At 37.1% G+C, this 23061-nt stretch overlaps 1 protein-coding gene across 1 annotated transcript in view; it reads left to right on the top strand.

Moving 5' to 3' along the window:
• The window catches only part of gabra6a (gamma-aminobutyric acid type A receptor subunit alpha6a), a 31100-nt gene extending 9452 nt beyond the window's left edge, over window positions 1-21648 (top strand). The window contains exons 7-10 of the mRNA XM_007253630.4: window positions 1589-1741; window positions 5457-5704; window positions 15715-15953; window positions 18982-21648. Coding sequence (XP_007253692.1) covers window positions 1589-1741; window positions 5457-5704; window positions 15715-15953; window positions 18982-18994 — 653 coding nt within the window. The 3' untranslated portion in view covers window positions 18995-21648. The remainder of the gene's footprint in view (window positions 1-1588; window positions 1742-5456; window positions 5705-15714; window positions 15954-18981) is intronic.
• The last annotated feature ends 1413 nt before the right edge of the window (window positions 21649-23061 follow it).

Raw genomic sequence — 23061 nt, 5'->3', positions numbered from 1 at the left:
ATGGCTGTTTCAATACATTAAATTTGACTTCAAATTTAAACTTTCACAGGTAGATGGTCTTAGATGGGATCAGAATTTGAGATTAAACAGTTCAGGAGTTATATTGCCAGGTTCACAGTAAACAAGCAATTACCTTGTACCTTGTACCAGGTGTGTACATTAATTATATAAACAAAAAACAGAGCTGAATGTCTATGCTCAGTTTCAGATTTGAGCAGTGCAGACTGTGCATTTATAGTTAGAGTAATAACCAACATGAAAGTCAGCGAGCTGTCTATGGGTAAAAGAACAAGCAACTGTGAAGAAGAACAAGCTGAGAGAAGATGGAAAATCAGTCAGAGCCATTAGAGCACAAATATTGTCCATATTGCCAAAACAGCCGTTTGGAATATCCTGAAGAAGAAAGTCATCATTGGTGTACTACGTAACAGATGTTGAAGAGGTAGACCAAGGAAAACCTCAGCATTTCTGTTGATAACAGAAACATTGTGAGTGGTGTAAAGGCAAACCCTAAAACAACTGTTTAAAGCAACAGAGGGCAGGAGAGAAGGTATCACAATCTACAGTTTACGGAACACTTCATGAACAAAAGTAGCTACACAGAAGCTACACCAGAAGATGAAAACCACTATTAACGAGGTGAACAGGAAGATCAGGCTGGAATTTACCAAAAAAAGTTACAGAGAAAAACCTGTGGACTGATTATGGCCTGAAGAGACAAAGATTAACCTTTACCAATGTGATGGAAAGGTAATAGTTTGAAAAAAAAGAAAGGAACTGTTCATGAATCTAAACATACCGGCTCATCTGTGAAACACAGTGGAGGTAGTGTCATGGCTTAAGCTTGCATGGCTTATTCCAATGGGAAAAAAAATAGAAACAAATTTAACTTATTTAAAAACTGATTAAAGATTACAGCCAGGTCAGTGGTGTCTGTTTCTGTTCTGCAGTTTTCTGTATTTTCTGTGCTTTTTCTTTCCTGCTAACTTAACTTAGGAACTATATTAAATTCAGGACAATAAAATGTGACTCACACTTTCTTTCCCAGTTCTATGCCTGCTTGGGTTAAAAATATTAAGTCAATTGTTTGGAAGGTTTAAAAGGGTCTTTGCTGAACGTCTATGCCGTCTGCTAACAGCCTTCTCCTCAAATAGCTGGGGTTATTTTTAAAGTGGGGATGTCTGCAGTGAACACTGCTGTTTAAAGATATAGATATAGCCGTATTTGCATTTGCTAGATGCAAAAAAATGTATTTCCCTGCGTTTTTGGCACTGTGTTGTTTATTTTTAGTGTGTTACTGTCTTTGTCTTTGACAGGCCTTTTTTATGGTTTGGGTTTAAAAAATAATGTGTAAACCATTCAATTACTAATGAAATGGACTGAAATTGTTAGTGACAGCACTAATATGCAGTATATGCTGAAGGATTCTCTCTCTTTCAGTCTCTTAGTACACTGTGTTTTAACTGAATAACTATAAATAGTTGTAGCAGAGCCTCCTCCTTAAGCTCAACGTGTCCTCCTTTGCCCTTACTGGCACTCTCCTCTCTCTCTCTCTCTCTCTCTCTCTCTCTCTCTCTCTCTTATGCAGGCCATTATTCCGTCAAAGTTGTTCATTTTGTCCTCCAGAGGAAACTGGGATACCATTTGATCCAAACCTACATTCCCCTCATCATGGTGGTGGTGCTGTCACAAGTGGCCTTCTGGATCAACAAGGAGTCGGTCCCTGCTCGCACTGTTGCCGGTAGGAAGGAGCTGGTGGTCGTTCTGCATCAGACCACCATGTGCTGTACTTACAGGGGTTGGACAATAAAACTGAAACACCTGGTTTTAGACCACAATAATTTATTGTCTCGACAGACAGTTCTGGTGGAAACAGGAGAGTTGAGGTGCACATTGAATTCTGCCGTGATTTGGGCAGCCGTGGTTTTATGTTTTTTGCATATGATCCGGGTTAGCACCCGAACATCCCTTTCAGACAGCTTCCTCTTACAGCGTCCACAGTTAATCCTGTTGGATGTGGTTGCTGACATTACCCTGGATACCGTGGCTCTTGATGCATCACAAAGACTTGCTGTCTTGGTCACAGATGCTCCAGAAAGACGTGCACCAACAATTTGTCCTCTTTTGAACTCTGGTATGTCACCCATAATGTTGTGTGCATTGCAATATTTTGAGCAGAACTGTGCTCTTACCCTGCTAACTCAACCTTCACACTCTGCTCTTACTGGTGCAATGTGCAATTAATGAAGATTGGCCACCAGGCTGCTCCAATTTAGCCATGAAACCTCCCACACTAAACAGTTTTTTTAGACAGGTGTTTCAGTTTTATTGTCCAACCCCTGTACATACAAATGAATTTAACACTTAGAACCCCATTGATGCAAATTGCGTCAAAAATCGTGCATTGTTTATACAGCTTAATTGCTCAGGAATATGTTAACGCACCGACACTAAAAATAGCACTGACCTCGCTCTGAACTGAACTGTTTTTGAAAAATCTATTGTAAAATACACCTAAAGAATAGACTTACCTTCATATTTCCATGTTGCCATGCATATTCTGTCATTATAACGGCATTTATTGTCTCAAAACACCATAATCCACTTCCGTTTACTTTCATTCTGGGTCTTTGAGGTAAATCTCATGATGTCATTGCTGCTGTTGATTTGTCAAAAAAAAAAATAAATCAGCCAGTATATTCAGCCAACCAGTACTTCTAAAATATTTATATGAGGTATGAAATCAAATAACAGTTAAATAACCCCAATAGTGTCCAGAAAAACAGCTTAGAAACTGCCAGCTCTCAAACAGAACTTAGAGGTTGGAAAATCAAGAAAAATAAATCTGCCTGGTGCTGCTCATGTGTTCTATCATAGTAAAAAGCCATGAAATGAACTATCATCAAAAACCTTAATCTTTCAACTAATATAAACTCTAATCTAACTATAACATAAAAGAAAACTCTTATGTGAATTGATTTAAAGTCTGTAAATTCAAAAATAAGTAAAAAAAAGAAAAAAAAAACAGGCGCTGGGTTATGTAGTCTCGGGAGTGAGCAGTTTAAATGTGGACCCACATACAGGCCCTTAGGCTATGTTCATACTTCCAGCCTGAATCAGATTTTTGGCATATCTAGATTGTATCCAGATTGATTTTGAAATCCATAAAATTCGATTTTTGAGAATCAGACCAAAGCCACTGTTCAATGTGTCTTTAGTGCAAGGTTCATACGGTCATGAAAAACCTGAAAAAAGTAATGGTATTTGTAAATAACAATTTCCAGGTCTAAATAAGTTTTGGAAAAGTTTTTAGAAAAGTCATGGAAATTCGCTCTACAAATCTTTGGGTTTCTGTTAAAAAAAAAAAAAAAGAGATCAATTTGATTCTTAGATTTTCTTAGATTTTACCAAATTGAAAACCTCTAGAATATAATAAAGAAGAAGATGGATGATCACAAACCATCAAACCAAACTGAACTGCTTATATGTTTGCACCAGGAGTGGCATTATCCAAAAGCAGTGTGTAAGACTGGTGGAGGAGAACATTAAGCATGAAAACAGGGTTATTCCACCAAATATTGATTTCTGAACTGAAACTGAAACTTTAAAAAAATTAACTTGTTTTTTTTTTGCATTATTTGAGGTCTGAAAGCTCTGCATCTTTTTTGTTATTTCAGCCATTTCTCATTTTCTGCAAATAAATGCTCTAAATAACAATATTTTACACTATATTGTAACATATACCTATAAATAGCAAAATCAGAGAAACTAATTCAGAAACTGAGTTGGTCTCTTGATGTCATATTGTACATAGTTGCTGCATTTAATCACATATTTTTTTATAATAATTTACAACTATTGATTGCTTTAAAATAAATACATGGTCCGTGTCAATAAGGGGACTTTTTAGAGTCTCTGCAGCCCCTTTTTGCAAGACCCTTCATCCACCTGCCTGCAGAGGGTGCACTCACCCCTTTCTACACTGTATGGATCAGACTGATCACCCTGCTTTGAGCATATTAAGCACAGAGAGATACTGATCACAGTGTAAACCAGGGTTTCTTAATGTGTTTAGAAGTGGCTTAATATCCCCTGAACTGCATTTTAGGAATACTGCCTTAAATCACTGAAATATTTATAGGTACAGACACAATTTCTGAAAATATTTCATTATAATACTGAGACATAATACACTGTCTGGCCTAAAAAGATTGTTTTGACGTATTCACTGTGGCATTGTTTTAATAAGCTTCTGTAATGTCACAAGATTTATTTTAATCAAGTGTTGCATTAAGTTTTCACCAAGATCTTGCAGCAGCATTGATGATGGTAGAGTCTGACCAACCGCTGCACAAAGTCTTCTCCATCCAGCACATCCCAAAGATTCTGGACTCTGTGGTGAACTCTCTCAATCCATGTGTGAAAATGATGATCTCATGCTCCCTGAATCACTCTTTCACAATTCCAGACCCATGAATCCTGATATTGTTATCTTGGGAAGAAAAAATCCATTGATGGAATAACCTGGTCTATATTCAGTATATTCAGGTAGTCAGCTGACCTCATTCTTTCAGCACATACTGTTGCTGAACCTAAACCTGCAGACCAACTGCAGCATCAACCCCACATCATTTACTTACTTAAAACCAGGTGGAGACTTTTTTTTTGGTCAGGCAGCGCATAAGTATTATTCAAAAATACTACTTATAGTAGAATTAATACTAATAACATTATTAATTTTATCTCATGAGATTTGAGTATTAGTTATAGTTATTATCATTCATCACTAACTTTCTGTAAAATGAGAAATTATTAGCTTTTTTTTTTTTTAACTATATCTATGTTTACCTGCATCTGTTCTAATGTGATCTGTAGTTTCTATAGTTAAAACCATCTTATTGCTAAAAGAAATTATTTGTAATAATAATAAAAAAATAAATCAGCACAGTAATGTTACGAGGTCTTCAGGGTGACACATACTTTTCAGGGAAAACATCCTTCAAGGGTTTATGCCAAAGGTTTAACCTGTATATACAGCACCAGTCAAAAGTTTGGACACACCTTATATTCAGTGTTTTTTTTTTTTTAGTTCCTCTTGCTTAGATTAGACAGTTTTGCACATCTTGTCTGGATTTTCTGAGTCAGCTTTATGAGGTAGAGTCACCAGGAATTAAGGCTTTCAGTTAACAGCTGTGCTGAAATCATCAAGAGTTACTTGAATTTCTTGCCTCTTAATATTAATGTGTTTGAGAGCATCAGTTGTAAAGTAGTGAAGAGGTAGAGTTACAGGTATACAGTGAATGGCTCTATTTGAGTAATGTTCTAATCCATATTATGAGAAGCAAGAACTACTCAACTAAGTAAAGAAACAAATACTTTAAGAAATGAAGTTCAGTCAGTTCGATGTATGCTCATCAATGTATGATGTTCCACCTGTAATGTGCTCTGACCTGCAGGAATCACCACAGTTCTGACCATGACCACCCTGAGCATCAGCGCCCGCTCCTCCCTGCCCAAGGTATCGTACGCCACGGCCATGGACTGGTTCATTGCGGTCTGCTTTGCGTTCGTAGCCTCTGCTCTGGTGGAGTTTGCTGCAGTTAACTACTTTTCTACTCTGGAGGCCAACAGAATGAGACGCAGAGTCTCCAGAGGATCCGTGTTGGAGTCCATTGCTGAGGGCAGCGATGATGAAGAAGACTCGGTAACTATTGTATATCATTCATAAATGGTTGATCAATATCATGATAGGTTATACAGTATTTTTCCTGATTATATTATGAAGTATTTCCAATAGTAGACTAATAGCATCTCACCTATACCATCATCTATCATACGTATGCTGTGCAGAGCTGACTAAACATAAGCCTAAAGCATAAAGACTAAACAAGCCTAATATATATTTATTTTAAAAACTGGGGTGTCGGGTTGCTTTTCGCAAGAGTTCTTCTTCTGGCAGCGTCAGACGTCTTTACATACTTACGTCACATGTACAGCCTCTAAAAGAGGATCTGGCTCAGTTTTACTGAACGTGAGCGGCTGGTGGAGCAATGGAGACTTCAGAAGAGGAAACTCAGAGCTCAGTAGCTCATTCACTCATAGTAAAAACAAAGAAACAAAGGAGTACATTTTCTGACTGAGTGCTCTCTCGCTCTCTCTCTTTCTCTCTCTCTCACTTTGACTGAACATAACCTGGAATTGGATTAATCCGCTCTGCTCTTTACATATTCTCACCAGAGAGGGCCTTAAATCCCCTAAATCACAATCACTTACGGACATTAGCTTTAAGATGCTAAAGGCTTTTAGTGATGTATTTTTAAATCAGAATAAAGAAATAGAATTGTAAATTTAAATTACTTTATAGTAATAGTGACACGTCCGCTGCAGTTTGTGTAACTGCATGCATCATCTTGGCTCAAATGGACTGTAAGAAAACTGCATTCATTTGAGATAGATGTTTGGCTACAAATTGGCTACAGTCTGTAAAGGTATGTTTGGAGCAAATTGATGCATTGTTGTGATGTTATTTGTGCAAATGACACATCAGTGTTATATCCTTTGCCCAGTATTTCAGAGCTAAGGAACAAATGGTTAGAATTTGTCTATGGAACACCACCAGCTTAGTGCAATTGAGATAGGTAGGTGTATGTTTAGAACAGTTTTGTTTACACTAGTTAAAAGTAAAAATCCACGCCAGGATTTGGACTTTTACTTTATGGACCTGGACTATCCGTCTATGTGTGTAAGTAACTATAGGTTTAAATAGGATCTCCGGTGGATTTTGCGCTTTACAGAGACTCTAAGACTTGGTCAGTGGCTGAACTGCACTTAGCAGGGCATTGCACATGTTGTAAAGTAACATATGACATTGCAAAGACTGTTATTTTAAAATACAGAAATTTTTAAACATTTAATGTTTCTAACTGTTGTCCATCTCGCTGCCTCACGGTGTCGCAGTGCTGTCAATCAGTCAAACAGAGGCGATATGTTTGCATGTATAAATATATTCATGAGCAAGAGCTGAAATCCTATTGTTTCTCACTGCCCACTCCTCCACTGGACTAAAGTAGCGATATACCAGATCACCGGAGCACAAACAGCTCACATGGCATTTATTCTAGAGACCACAACTAGACATTTTAAAATGAATGTTTAAAAAACAATGGAATTACACCTTTAACTACCAATAATACCACGATTTCTACAGCAGGACAACGATCCTAAACACACCTCAAAATCCCAAAAAGACCTTCTCAAGAGATGCAAACTGAAGGATTTGCTATGGCAAATCTTACAGTTTCAAACATTCAGCAGAAATTTTTTTTTTATTATTATTTCTGTATAAAATAAATAACAAATAATTTAACATGAATACATACAAACACAACAATATTTGGTACCACTTTAAAATAAGACTACCTTTATAAAGAGTTTATAAATGGTTTACAATTAGTTTATTAATGGTTACCAATTAGGTTGTAAATTCCTTAAAAATCATTAATAATCAGTTATAATACATAACACATGTAGAAAGGGCAACAATATAGATGGCTATGGGTTCACTATTTGGCAAACAACAGGCCACTGTTGCCCTTTCTACGTATGTGTTATAACTGAATATTAATTATTTTTAAGGCATTTACAACCTAATTAGTAACCATTAATAAACTAATTGTACACCATTTATAAACCCTTTATGAAGGTAGTCTTATTTTAAAGTGGTACCCAATATATATACATAAAAATAAATATATATAAAAACAGATCCAACACCTACCCCAACCGTAACATAACCTATACATAGAACCCTTCTTTCCCTATGGCCCTACATGCAGCTGAGTGATAATAGTTTTATGATGAGTTTTGAGTATGATGAGGTTAAAATCACTGCGTCCGCAGAAGCATACACACGCAGGCGTGGTCAGAGTGATAGATTCCGTTCCCCAGTGTTGCCCCTCAGCCGGAGCAGTGATTGACGTGGTTTGTGGTGAGTGTGATGAGGGTGACAGCTCTTTTAGCAGGCGGAGAGGCTCTGCGCCACAGTTCTATTTATATAGCTCTTCTCACACTACAGCTTGTCAGAAAGCAGCTTTATAGACATCTGGGCCTAGACCCCAGTGACTAATCCAAAGGTTACTGTGGCATGGAAAATACTCCGGGATGGGGTAAGGAGGCAGCTCTGAGAGACGCCAGCGCTCAGAAGGAGTTGTGCCCACCTTCTGGACTGCACCATTTGTTTGCATGTGAACTGTGAACTGTAGCGTGACACACGTCAAAGCTGCTCATAAAAATAACCCCGGAGTTATTATTAGCATCCTGATATACGCTCACACAGTTTACTTTACAATAAGAGTACATTAATTAACAGTACCTGTTTATTAAAATGAATGAACTAATTAATAATTGCCACAAGTTAATGCATTAATAAAAAATAACATTTTATAGTAATGTCTCAATTTTTTTTATTATGTACACCATTCTTAATCATTTAAATTTAATGATGTTTTAATATCTTAACTATTGTCCGTTAATATAAAGTTAAGACATTACTTAATAATTTAACAATGTTAATTACTGTGTTAAGTACTGTGTTATTTGTGACCCTAATTGTAGTTACTAACGTGTTTTTATATTCAGAGTTGGAATGGAAAAATATAATAATGCTGTTTTCTGCCTGTAATGCACACAAAAGAATAATCTAATACTCTAATATAAAGTCCAGTTGAATCCAATTAACTAAAATATTGAATTGTTTTTGTACATTGTATTGGAAGCCTAACATGCCAAGATGCATGAAAACTGTGATAAAAAAAACAGGTTTATTCCACCAAATACTGATTTCTGAACTCTTAAAACTTTATAAATATGAACTTGTTTTCTTTGCATTATTTGAGGTCTGAAAGCTCTGCATCTTTATAGTTATTTCAGCCGTTTCTCATTTTCTGCAAATAAATGCTTTAAATTACATTATTTAATTTGGAATTTGGGAGAAATATTGTCTGTAGTTTATAGAATAAAAGAACAAAGTTCATTTTACAAAAAATATACCTATTGTTGTAGAAAAGAAAATGAAAGGTGGGCTACTCCCACCTCTCGTCCGGGGTACAACTCCCCTGCGTGTTCGTTTGATAGAGAGAGTCAGACAGGTGGAGTGAAGCTGAAAGCAAACCAGGTATTTATTACAAAGTACTGAATATTCAGGAGAACCAATACATATAAGACAGTGTTACAGCCGTCTCAGTAAGAGTTCTGACCCCCTCTGATCTGACTCCATGTTTTATACCCAAAATGACGTAAGCCTGTTGATGAGGCGTTGTTAAAATCATCTCATGTTAGCATGCACGTGTCTAACTGGACCACTAGTGTTTGACCTTGACTGTGTTCTTCCATCCTGGCACTATCTGTGTGTGTGCGTCACCCCCCGCTTTGAAGCAGAGGTTTTTTAGGGAGGCACTCACTCACCAAAAGGCTGCTTTGATCTAATAGCCTTTTTGTAGCAAATTAGCCCCGTACCAGTCGAATTGATGACCGTTAGTTAGGGTCATGCAGTAAAACAAAATACTTCAAGCCTGAGCTACATCTCATATGTTATATGTTAATGTGGGTTAATCTGTCATATAATAAAGTCTGTGTTAGTCACATGCCATATCAAACAATGTTTTACTATATGTGTAAAGGATATATTGTGATTATTGGTTAATCTTTTATATAAATGCGTGTAAAATACACTGTGAGTAAAAATGATCAAATATAATGTGAGTATTGGTTAATGCCTATAAAATACAAGGTTTCACACAATAATTATGTAATTATAGATACTAAGATAAGTAATCATTATTGAAAGATATTTGTCAATACACTCAAGGTAAAATAAACAGTTACTCTTTACTATAAATAGCTATTTTTTTTGCTTTGTTTATTATATATTTTTAACTTTGAACACAGATTGTTATTTGTGAACTGTGTTCCAAAAAAAGTGTTCCAGCTGAAATTTTAAAAGATAGTAACTTAATATATTTAATCCATATTTCAGCATAAATAAAAAAGTAATCTACCTTCTGAACTCAGTGCTTTGGAAGCTGGTAAATTGTGTGTTAACATTTAAAGGTTTGTAAAAATAAAATAAAATAAAAAGGACACCATGCGGTTAAAAATGAGGTAAAATGAGGTAAAATGACTCTGTCAGCCAGCCTCCATCCTGGTCTGGCAGTGTGTTGTGAGAGTGGTCTCTGAATAAGGACATGTGTGATGATATGTGTAGCGCTGAGGCTGGATATGCTAATGGTGCAGGCATGCAGTGTCTCCAGAGAGCGCTCCCATGTGGCCAGCTCACGCCTGCCGCTTTAAAAATAGCCTCCGTATTAGAACCGCACTCCGTGAGCTCTTCAGTAATCTCTGCTACCTGTGGGTGTGTGTGTGCTGCAGAGATGCTACCGACTATCCTCCTGTTCCTCCACACTGGGAGGGGGATGTGCAGCTCTGCACTCTGTCCTCACACATAAATATATGATATGATTTAGTGTTTGCTCCAAACAATTATTATTATTCATAAAATATCCTCAAATTTGTGCACAGACATAAAATACCATGTAAAAATACCTTTTAAATACCATCAGTTGTAAACAGCTCTAGAATAAATAAGAGAAAAAAAGAGACCACTTAAAAATGATGAGTTTCTTTGAAAACCTCTGGAATATAATCAAGAAGAAGATGGATGATCACAAGCCATCAAACCAAGGAGTTGCATAAAGTTATCCAAAAGCAGTGTGTAAGACTGGTGGAGGAGAACATGCCAAGATGCATGAAAACTGTGATTAAAAACCAGTGTTATTCCACCAGATATTGATTTCTGAACTCTTAAATCTTTGTCAATATGAGCTTGTTTTCTTTGCATTGTTTTTTTTTTTCTTTTGTTATTTCAGCCATTTCTCATTTTATGCAAATAAATGCTCTAAATGACAATATTTTTATTAGGAATTTGGGAAAAAAGTTGTCTGTAGTTTATAAAATAAAACAACAATGTTTATTTTACTCAAATATATACCTATAAATAGCAAAATCAGAGAAACTGATTCAGAAACTAAAGTGTAGCTGTATATAGGAATATAAGGAATATAAGTTTTTTATTAGCCTATTATAAATAATACATAACTTAATTCATGAACAATGTAAACATTCATACAATTTCAAAATGTAGTGATATTTTTGTTTTTTTTGTTTGTTCATAGAATTCCTATATCTGTAAAATCAGCCTGTATTGAATTCATATTGGTGGTGATGTCACAGCCACAATTATAATTATAAAGCTGCTTCAAATGATTTTGATTAAGCAACATCATAGATCCTCTTTTAGATTCATGCAGAAGCATTCTTTAAATTAATATGCACGATTCTGAGGACCTTTTGAAGGTTTTAAGAACTATCACCCAATTTTAAGGTTCTTTAAGGAATAATATGTCCTGTAAATTCCATTACTTGAATGAAGATATAAAATATAAATGCTAGTCAAGGCCATAAAATGTTGATAGTGGTTTGAGGAATGATCCAGGGCATTAAGGAAAAATCATTTGGGCATCACTTAAATATGTCAAGTACATGCATCTTCCTTATCTGATGATGACTTATCACCGATAGTAGGTACAGATCCCACCGTCAGATGAAGTCTGCTGGCTCATCTTGGTGTGTAACTGAGGTTTGTGTGGTGGTGTGGTGTATGTTTAGTGCTTAAATTATACAGCTCTGGAAAAAATTAAGAGACCACTTCAGTTTCTGAATCAGATTCTCTGATTTTGCTATTTATAGGTATATGTTTGAGCAAAATGAACATTGGTGTTTTATTCTATAAACTACGGACAACATTTCTCCCAAATTCCTAATAAAATATGGTCATTTAGAGCATTTATTTGCAGAAAATGAGAAATGGCTGAAATAACAAAAAAGATGCAGAGCTTTCAGACCTCAGATAATGCAAAGAAAACAAGTTCATATTCATAAAGTTTTAAGAGTTCAGAAATCAATATTTGGTGGAATAACCCTGTTTTTTAATCACAGTTTTCATGCATCTTGACATGTTCTCCTCCACCAGTCTTACACACTGCTTTTGGATAACTTTATGTCACTCCTGGTGAAAAACTTCAAGCAGTTCAGTTTGGTTTGATGGTTTGTGTTCATCCATCTTCCTCTTGATCATATTCCAGAGGTTTTCAATTTGGTAAAATCAAAGAAACTCATCATTTTTTGAGTGCTCTCATGTTTTCTGTAGAGCTGTATTTAACTTTGTAACTTTGTGTAAGCCCATAATTCAGTTCTTTACTATAATAACCATAGTGCTATCATTATCAACATGATCAGTTTGATAGGCCCTACAATAGAACCCTGTGGGACTTCATGACATATGCTTTTGTGCATTAGGGTCGTTAGTGAATAATAAACCAAGGGTTTATAGTGATACCATGTCGATGCTGTAGTTCACTACCCTGCACGCCTTTTATTTTAGATGTGTCAGACATGTTTTATATAAAGTTATTCATAGTTATATATATATATATATATATACTTTTTTTTTTTTTTTTTGAGAAGCTGTATAACTCTTGGTCTTTAGCATGGACACACAGGACCACCAGTCATTTTTATTTCCATGAAGACACAGTAACAAAAAAACAGCTGCTTTAAAATAGTGAGCTATTACTCAATTAACAGCCAGAAAGTGCAGGACAAAAGCAGAATATGCAGCCATTTATGCCACGAAGGCACGTATTGCTGCAGTTGGCAACAAAAAGTGCTTCAAGGTGCACCTTCTAGGAAGTGCAACAGTGTGTATGTAGAGGCATGTTCTCCGTTAGCAGACTCGCTGGTAATCTCGGGCTTGCCGTTGAGTTGTTTCAGCACTTTCTGAGCTTTAAACGTCACCTGTAATGCAGGAAAAGATGCACGTAAGCAGCTTTTTCACACCGCAAAGTTGCTACTGAGTCACAGGCACTTCCTTTCCTCCAGATCTTCTTCTATAGAGTCACCCTCATTTACAGTATCCTTCCTATCCTGGGTACTGTACTGTATTCACACGCCAGCTTAGGCATACATACACTGCCCATATAAAGATTGGGGATATTTTGGAGAGGTTTTGCTATAAATACGCGTGTTTGGGAAGTAGAGATGTACAACTCAGATATATGATAATGCTGTTGTATATTCTGATACTGATATAAAGCATAACCATAAATTAATATCCTAAATGACTCTAATTTAATAAATACTTTACCTCACTCTACCTTCATCTACCGCACTCTACCTTTCTCTGCATCACTTTCCTTTTCCCCTGCTCTACCTCACTCTGCCTTATTCTACTGTGTTCTACTGTATCTCACTCTACTTTACTCTCTCTACCTCACTCTACTATACCTCACTCTGCTTTAACTCACTCTACCTCTCTCTACACCTCACTTAACCTTGCTCTATTCTACCTCACTCTTGCGTACCTCACTCTACTCTACTCTCTCTACCTCACTTTATCTTGCTCTACCTCACTCTAGCATACTTTACTCTAGCGTACCTCACTCTGCTTTAACTCACTCTACCTCTCTCTACACCTCACTTAACCTTGCTCTACTCTACCTCACTCTATCCCACTCTGTCCTGCTCTACCTCACTCTGCCTTACTTTACTTTGTTCTACTGTACCTCACTCTACTTTACTCCCTCTTCCTTACTTTATCTTGCTCTACCTCACTCTAGCGTACCTCACTCTGCTTTAACTCACTCTACCTCTCTCTACACCTCACTTAACCTTGCTCTACTCTACCTCACTCTTGCGTACCTCACTCTACTCTACTCTCTCTACCTCACTTTATCTTGCTCTACCTCACTCTAGCATACTTTACTCTAGTGTACCTCACTCTGCTTTAACTCACTCTACCTCTCTCTACCTCACTTAACCATGCTCTGCTCTTCCTCACTTTATCTTGCTTTACCTCACTCTAGCGTACCTCACTCTGCTTTAACTCACTCTACCTCTCTCTACTTCACTTAACCTTGCTCTGCTCTACCTCACTTTAGCGTACCTCACTCTAGCGTACCTCACTCTGCTTTTACTCACTCTACCTCTCTCTACCTCACTTAACCTTGCTCTGCTCTACCTCACTCTAGCGTACCTCACTCTAGCGTACCTCACTCTGCTTTAACTCACTCTACCTCTCTCTACTTCACTTAACCTTGCTCTGCTCTACCTCACTTTAGCGTACCTCACTCTAGCGTACCTCACTCTGCTTTTACTCACTCTACCTCTCTCTACCTCACTTAACCTTGCTCTACTCTACCTCACTCTATCCCACTCAGCCCTGCTCTACCTCACTGTACTTTACCTTGCTCTACCTCACTCTGCCTTACTTTACTTTGTTCTACTGTACCTCACTCTACTTTACTCCCTCTTCCTTACTTTATCTTGCTCTACCTCACTCTAGCGTACCTCACTCTGCTTTAACTCACTCTACCTCTCTCTACACCTCACTTAACCTTGCTCTACTCTACCTCACTCTATCCCACTCTGTCCTGCTCTACCTCACTCTGCCTTACTTTACTTTGTTCTACTCTACCTCACTCTACTTTACTCTCTCTACCTCACTTTAACTTGCTCTACCTCACTCTGCCTCGCTCTGCCATGCATTGCGTTACTTTAATTTACTCTACTTCACTTAATCTTGCCTACTTCTACCTCACTCTACCATACCTCGCTCTACTTTAACTCACTCTACCTCTCTTTATCTTACCTAACCTTGCTCTACTCTGCCTCACTATACTCTACCTCACTCTGCCTCGCTCTACTTTAACTCACTCTACCTCTCTCTCGTCACTTAACCTTGCTCTACCCTATCTCCCTCGCCTTGTTCTAGCTTGCTCTACCCCACTCTTCCTTACTCTGTCTACCTCACTCTACTTTGTTCTACCGCTCTCTACGTCTGTGTTATTCCAGCTTTCTGTGTTAATTACACATCTCTACCTCACTCTTCTCTAGCTCACTCTACTATAGCTCACTCTACCTTTCTCTGCCTCACTCTACATCGCTCCACTGTACCTCACTCTACTTTTCCTCACTCTTCCTCTCTCTACCTCAATTTATCTTGCTCTACTCTAACTCATCTATCATACTCTGCCTTGCTTAACCTCACTCTACCTGACTTTACTCTGTTCTACCTCACTCTCAGTGTTATTGCTGCTCTTTCTATGTGTTTATCGTAAAAACTCACATTGTAATAATGATAAAAATCTGATTTATCATGGAGCCCTAGGCTACACTGTGCGTCTATCTATATTTTAAAATAAGCTTTAAACCAATATATTTTCAATATGTGCTTTTGGCAATAGTTCAGGAGAGAAAAGTGTCAAATATCCTCGACATGCCAAGGAAGACACTTTGATTCAATTCAGCTCAAATTGTCACAAAGCAGCTTTACAGAAATCCTGGCCTCCAGCAATTCCAGCACAGACAAAATCAGGGGAAACTCCCTCAGAGCAGCATGCAGAAATCTGTAGAGGAACCCATCTCAGAAGAAGAGACCATCTTCACAAAATATTAGCACATTGTTATTTTTCACTTTTTAACATAATTATAATGTGGCAGTTTTTCAGTTTTTTTTTTTTAACTTTTCATGCACTTTCTGACCATTTTAATCATTTTAATACATCATTTATGGGTATGTTTCCTTAATATGTTCTTCTACAGGTGTCACAGACCAGTGTTGGAGGCCGGGTAAGAAAGAGGATGGGCTCCATCTCTGAACCCCCCAAAACCCGCCTACCCATCTTCCTCCAGCAGGGCTCGGCCGTACCCCAAAACATGTCGCTGGCAGGGACCAGCCCCATTGACCAGTACTCCCGCATCCTCTTCCCACTGGCCTTTGCCATTTTCAACATCATCTACTGGTACATTTACCTCAGCAAGGACACCATAGAGAAATCCAGGTGTGTTTCTGAAGTTCTCTTTGTTTAGTTTTGACTCTGGAAGCGAATGAGGCTAAATTGTCTCAAACTGGCCTCAGAATACTGTTTTAAGATGTTTAGGAGTTATAAAATAATCTCTAATAGACTTACTTATGTAGTTGCTGGCACTGCTGTCTACATTTAAAGCCAGTGATTCTGAATCATTCACATTCCTCAATAAACAAATGAGTGGAGATTTTTTTAGATATTTTCCACCAACCTTCTAAAAGAGATGAACCCCCTGTTTACACCTGTTATTAACATGCATTCTGGGTGGTTCTATTACAAATCATTGCCAACATGAATAGCTGTTCACACCTGGCATTTTAAGTGTGTCTCCTGTGATGTCTCTTTGTTTCCGCTGGAGATGGACGGGGTAGTTTCTGATACAGTCTAACGAAAAATTAACCTCTTATCAGGCCAGAATTTTTTGTCAATTTTCTGCATGACATCACACCACTAAATCTTGAGGATTTATATTCAAGCATTACATATAAAAAAAAGGTTTCATGTTTGATACGGAACAATACTAAAAGCACAATTGTAATTGTAATAGAAAGTATAGAAATATAGTCAAGTAAATCTGCTACTGTCAAAATATAATGCTAAACTTGTAAAATTGGCTCTTTCCTGAACTTTATTTTAAAATCAATACAAATCCTGAATACAAATCAAACAGTTTGTGTCCTCCAAACCTTTAGTTTTGTTATGTTTTCTAGTTTTTACGTCTATTTTCAAACTTGCAGAATTTGGGTTGATTCCTGTTACTGATCTGGAATTATTAAGTGGAGTAGAGAGACAACAGGCAGCTCCTCAAAGTGTCTCCTGTAGGATAATTCAAAGCCCTCACATTTTCAGAATGTAATTTTTTTTTTTTACTGCAGAAAATAAGGGTTTTGTATCACCTACACCTGTAGCCTGTATACAGGACAATGCATTTTAATAGGTTAAACCTGGTTGTTGGTTGACCTCAAACACTTTGTGTGACACAATGTGATGTCAGCGTTTTCAAAAAGCTGCGTTTTGCCTGTCCACACAGAGAACAGAGGCTAAAACACAGAGAAAATCTCCTGTATGCTTATAAAAAATAAATGTGTGGAAATGTGGAAATGTGTGGAGGCCTAAGTCTCCCCCACGCAACTCGCTGATCTGCTCACATTCCTCTAAAACAATAGCAGCATGCTGTCCTCAGCTGTGCGTTTTGGATTAACTGTAAATGCAGCCGACGACTGACTGACTGCGCAAAACCAGAGGAGCCAAGGGAGCTCCTCAAAAACAGTAATGCATATTTAAATATGCATATATAATATTACCTCCTTGCTTCTGCACTCATTGACCATTGTATCAGCTCCACTGAGCATATAGAAACACTTTGTAGTTCTATAATTACAGACTGTAGTGCTTCTGTATCTGTTTCTGTGCATACTTTATTATTATTATCCTTCTTTCACCCTGTTCTTCAATGCTCAGAACCCCACAGGAGAGAAAACACCACAGAGCAGCTATTTTTTTGGGTGGTGCATCTTCTTTTTGGTCAGTGTCCTGTGGGCACTGATGAAGGACTAGAGAATGACTAACACTGTAAACTGTGCAGCAACAGATTCAGATATTCTGTCTCTGACTTTTCTTTATCTACAAGGTGTTTCAGCTGTAGGTAGGAGTGCGTAATAGAGTGAAGGACAGTGATTGATGATTGAACACAGTGTTTAAAAACTCCAGCAGCACTGCTTCTTCTGATCCACTCACTGTACCACCAGCTCAACACACACATCAGTGCTAATCACTGCAGTGCTGAGAATAATAATGATCCACCACCCAAATAATAATAATAATAATAATAATAATAATAATAATAATAATAGCTGTTCTGTGGTCACTTTCTTGCCTGTGGGGTCCTGAGCTTTTAAAAACAGGGTGAAAAGAGAATAATATAAAGTATGCAGAGAAACAGAAACAGTGAAATGGTGTGTAATTATAGAATTATTGTACATACAAAACTGTGCAAAGGTTTAGGCACCTAAGCAAACTACACTAATTCATTTTTCTCAGCAATTTGAGTGTTTTTGCCTAAATAAAATAGAAAAACTGAAAAAAAAAAACAGATAAAAAGTAAATGAAAAAGCACCAAATATGATTTAAACAGATGCAAATAAACATAAATACAGTAAAAAGTAACAATAATGTCTCATTTTTAACTAAGTATGTTATATCCTAAAGCCAAGCTTTAGAACAAAGTTTAGTTCCAGATTTCTCCTGGATGCCCTCAGTCTGCATGTGTATATGTTCAGTTCCGTCAGCAGCTCACCTGATTTAACATCAGTAAGATTTGATTTACCAAAACAGGTGTTAATAGGATGAGAACAAGTAATAACACTACTAAACTCAGATGAGGAGAGAAAAATGATGTAACTGGATCCATATCTCTCAGCTTGTCCAGAAATGCATGTGTATAGCATGTCTTTATTAGTTGCTCAAAGCATGAATTCCACTTCCTGGCTGTAGGGGGAGCCAACAAGCAAGAAATACTATAAGCACCTCTGTAATGGTGCTATCTGGTTCTGTGGAGTGGTTTTGCTGCTAGGCCTCTGTTGTTCCTCTCCTAGCAGTAGCAGCACTTCCTGATTGGGGGCTTGAATAGCTAGTCGAGTCCAAAATAGTGCGAGAAAAGCAGCACACTCACTCTGAGCTGACTCACTTATCACACCCAAAGCCCCGTGCTCCGGTGCGCTCGTACGTGAGAGCAGCAAATGGTAGTTTTGTCGGAGGTTTCTTGCTGCTTGAATAAAATTGCACAATGGCGCGGCTGAGAATGGCTGGAGAGAGGAGCCGCTCAGCACGGCACAGCACAGCTCGCTCTCTCTGCGCCACCAACCATCATTTCACACTCAGAACAAATGATTTTCATTAAACATTAATCACTGACGTCACCGGGCAGAGCCACGCTCGCTCGCAGAGGTGCAATCTTTGCTCATCTCGTGTTTTGTGTCTTTGTGTGTTTTTATCTCTACAGGGAGATCGACTGAGTTTCTCAGGCACGCGGTTCAGCTCGGCAAGCTCATGCACTGCTGCAGAACAAGCATCTGCATCTGAAAGTCTACAATAATTATTTAAACATTTATATAATTATTAATCTGAATACATTTAGCACTAATTATTAGAACATAAACTCTGTTTGGTAAGCTTATTGACCCTTGACCTACATTTACACAGTTGAATCCAATTATGAGAAAGGGTTAAGGAGCCAATTGCAAGTTTTTCTCCTCTTTTCTCATCTTCTCTGAAGAGTGGCAACATGGGAGCCTCAAAACACTTAAATTCACAAATGTCCTGAAAACAAAGACTCTTCAGCATGATAATTTAGAGGAAGGATACAAAAAGCTCAATAATCTCAGAGATTTCAGCTTCAGTTTCCACTGTGAGGAACAGAGTGAGGAAATAGAAGATCACAGACACAGTTCTAGTTAAGACCTGAAGTGGCAGAACAAGAAAAATCTCAGATAATCAGAGGAGAAGGATGGTGAGAACAGTCACAGTCAACCTACAGACCACCAGAGCTCCAAACACCTACATCATCATCTTACTGCAGATGGAGTCACTGTGCATCGTTCACTATTCACTATTCAGCTCACTTTACACAAGGAGAGGCTGTATGGAGGAGTAATTAATGCAGAAGAAGTCTTTTCTGAGCACACGCCACAAACAGAGTCACTTGAGGTATGCTAAAGCAAAAACACATTTAGACAAGCCAGCTTCATTTTGGAATAAGGTTCTGTGGACTGATGAATCTAAACTTGAGTTATTTGGAAGGCGGTTATTTATGCATTGAGGAAAAAGAACACAGCATTCCAACATTAACACTTTACTGCTCCCCACAGCAAAATTGGGTGGTGGTTCATCATGCTGTGGGGCTGTGTGACCAGTGCAGGTACTGGGAATCTTGTTAAAGTTGAGGGTCTCATGGATTCCAGTCAATATCAGCATATTCTTGCAAACAATGTTCGAGAATCAGTGAGAAAGTTTGAAGTTAAAGCGCCGGGGCTGGATCATTCAACAAGACAACGACCCTAAACACTAAACACTAAACACTGCTCAAAATCTACTAAAGCATTCATGCAGAGGAACAAATACAACACTCTGGAATGATCATCTCAGATCATCTCAGTCCACAGACCTGAATATTATTGAAAATCTGTGGTGTGATTTTAATGCGGCTGTTCATAATCAGAAACCATCAAACCTGACTGAACTGGAGATGTTTTGTAAAGAAGAATGATCCAAAATACCTTCAGCCAGAAGCCAGACTCTCATTGTAAGCTATAGGAAGCATTTAGAGGCTGTGATTTCCTCAAAAGGAGGATCTACTAAATATTAAATGTATACACCTGCCTGATTCTGTTTAAAGAATTATTGTACACTTTCTGTAAATTCTATAAACTTTATTTTACTTCTCAAATATCACTCTGTTCGTTTGTTATAAGATATATTTAACTGAAATTGCTGAACTCAACAACCAATGATTTATAAAGGAGAAGCTACAGAAAAACTGCTGCAACAGATGTCTGTACCTATAGACTCCTGAAAAATCTATTTGTTAATTTATGTAATAATATATATTGAAATATTGGAAATATAGAAATGTAATATCATAGAATGGTTATATTATGAAATATTACAATACTTTAAGCAAGTCTATATACTGATTAATATTTAAAAAATGATAAGTACTCTAAAAACTGAAAAAAAAAACACAGAGAACACATAGACAGAGGTTGCATTTACGGTAAAACTTTTCTGCATTATTTTAGTTTTTGAAGTCACGTTAAAGTTTACATTGTATGAATAATGGTTCACAGTTTTATTATATAATTTCCCAATTACATTAAAGAGCCCATATCATGGAAACTCAATGACCCTGGGTATTTTTTAAAAGAAAGTAGTGTGGGATGCAGTTTATTGACAAATAAAAACCATTAAATTCCCTCTCTAGTAGATACAGTCTTCACATGCAAACTAAACCATAAAATGTTCTGATTTGAATTCATTATGTGTGTGATAGCAGAGAAGCAAACAACAAGTCAAACAATTAATATAACAGTTAATATAATCAGTATAGATGTTTTGGATACAGTCATGTCTTGTTTTATGTATTATATTTTATTTTTATTTTTTTAATACCAGCATATGCATTTGTATGGTCTTCCAGATCTCACCTTGACTGCCACACTTCCCCTGAATATCCAGTCCCTTATAACAGTCCACTATGTTGAAACCACCAGCCTTCTTATAGCCTTCTTTGCCTTGTGGCAGTTGTTTTTTTTTTCAGTTTCTTTAGTTTTTTGACAGTTGTTTAGATGAGCCTGTGTTTGGTGAAAGTTAATACAAGGTTAGTACAACGCAGGACAGCCAATCAGTCTACAGATCATTGACACAATGCAGTTTTAAAGGTACAGAAACAAAAACAGCCAGTTTAGGTTTAAACAGTAGGGATAAAAAGATGATTTATGGCTGTTCTGGGTAAATGAACCCAAACATATGGTATAAATGGACCTGAGGGGAACCTGAATAAACTGAAAGAAATATGAACCTATATAAGGCAGATTAAACTGTATTTATATTCTGACAATCTCTTTTTTATTTTATCATTATTTCTTTGTTCATTCATTGTCTCTCATCTCTCACCCTTTCATTCTGTTCAGTCTCTTCTCTCTTTTCTCTCTTGTACTTTTTCTACAGTATCTTTCTCTCTCATTCTCTCTGATTTATCTAGTCTTTATTATTTCTCCCCATTATTTTTACTTAATTCTTTTCAACACTCTGTTTTCTTTATCTCTTCTTTTTTATCTCTTGTCACTTAAATTCTTTTTGGAGTACATTTACTCTTTCTTTTCTTTTTCTCGCATTCCTTTTTTCTTTTCTTACTTATTTATTCCATCTCACTCTGTAGTCACACCTTTTTTCGTTCTGTTTCTTATTTCTCTCTCATTTTCTTTGATTCGTCTAGTATTTCTTTCCACTCTTTCTCAGTTTATTGTCTCTCTTGTCTCTCTCACTCTTTCACTCTCATTTTCTCTGATTTAACTAGTCTTTATTTCTCCCCATTGTTTTTCTTTCTTTCTTTCTTTCTCACACTGTTTTTTTTTCTCTTTTCTTTTTCTATCTCTTGTCACCTACATTCTCTATGGAGTCTCCTCTCTCTTTCTTTTTCACTCTGTTTAGTTTATGTTCTCTCACCCTCATACTCTATTTTTCTGCTTCTTAGTTTTTCTCTTGTTCTCTTTTGGATTTGTCTAGTCTTTCTCTCTTTTCTCCACTCATTTTCTCAATTCAATGTCTCTCATCTCTCTCACTCTTTCTCATTCACTCTTTTCTCACTTTTTTCTCTCTTGTACTTTTTCTACAGTATCTTTCCCTCTCGTTCTCTTTGATTTATTTAGTCTTTATTATTTCCCACCTTTATTTTTATTTTCTTCATTATCACATGTTGTTCTTCTTTTTCTTTCTCTTATCACTTAGATTCTCTTTGCAGTCTCCTCTCTTTCTATTTCACTCTGTTCATTTTATTTCATTTTATTACATTCAGGCTCTCTTTTTTCTCACTCACTGTTTTTTTTCTTCTCTCTCTCTCTTTCTTATTCTAGGATTAGTCTTGTCTTTCTTTCTTTTCTCTCATATTTTTCTTTCTCTATCTCACACTGTTCAGTCTCTTTTCTCACTATTTTCATTCTTTTTTTTCTATTCTCTTTTCTCTCCCAACATTCCTTTTTTCTCTCAAAATCTCTCTCTCTCTCTCTCTATCTCTCTCTCTCACTCTGAGCAGAGTGTGATGGCACACAGGCCTGGGTGACACCGCCTGACAAGCATGTGTTCCCACTCCTCTGTTTTCCTGTCAGCCATATGCGCCTCTTTTTCCATCCGTTGGCTCCATCACTCAGACCTGTGTCCCTCACTTTGGCTCAACTCATGCAGCCCACCATAGAACTGCTCCGTTTATATAGATACGTGTGTGTGTGTGTGTGTGTGTGTGTGTGTGAGAGAGAGAAGGAGAGTGTAAGAAACACTCCATGAGAAAAAAAGTTGATGATATAATCTG

The sequence above is a fragment of the Astyanax mexicanus genome, chromosome 2, assembly GCF_023375975.1.
Source record: "Astyanax mexicanus isolate ESR-SI-001 chromosome 2, AstMex3_surface, whole genome shotgun sequence".
Classification (NCBI taxonomy): Eukaryota; Metazoa; Chordata; class Actinopteri; order Characiformes; family Acestrorhamphidae; genus Astyanax; species Astyanax mexicanus.
This window is presented reverse-complemented; position numbering and strand designations above follow the sequence as displayed.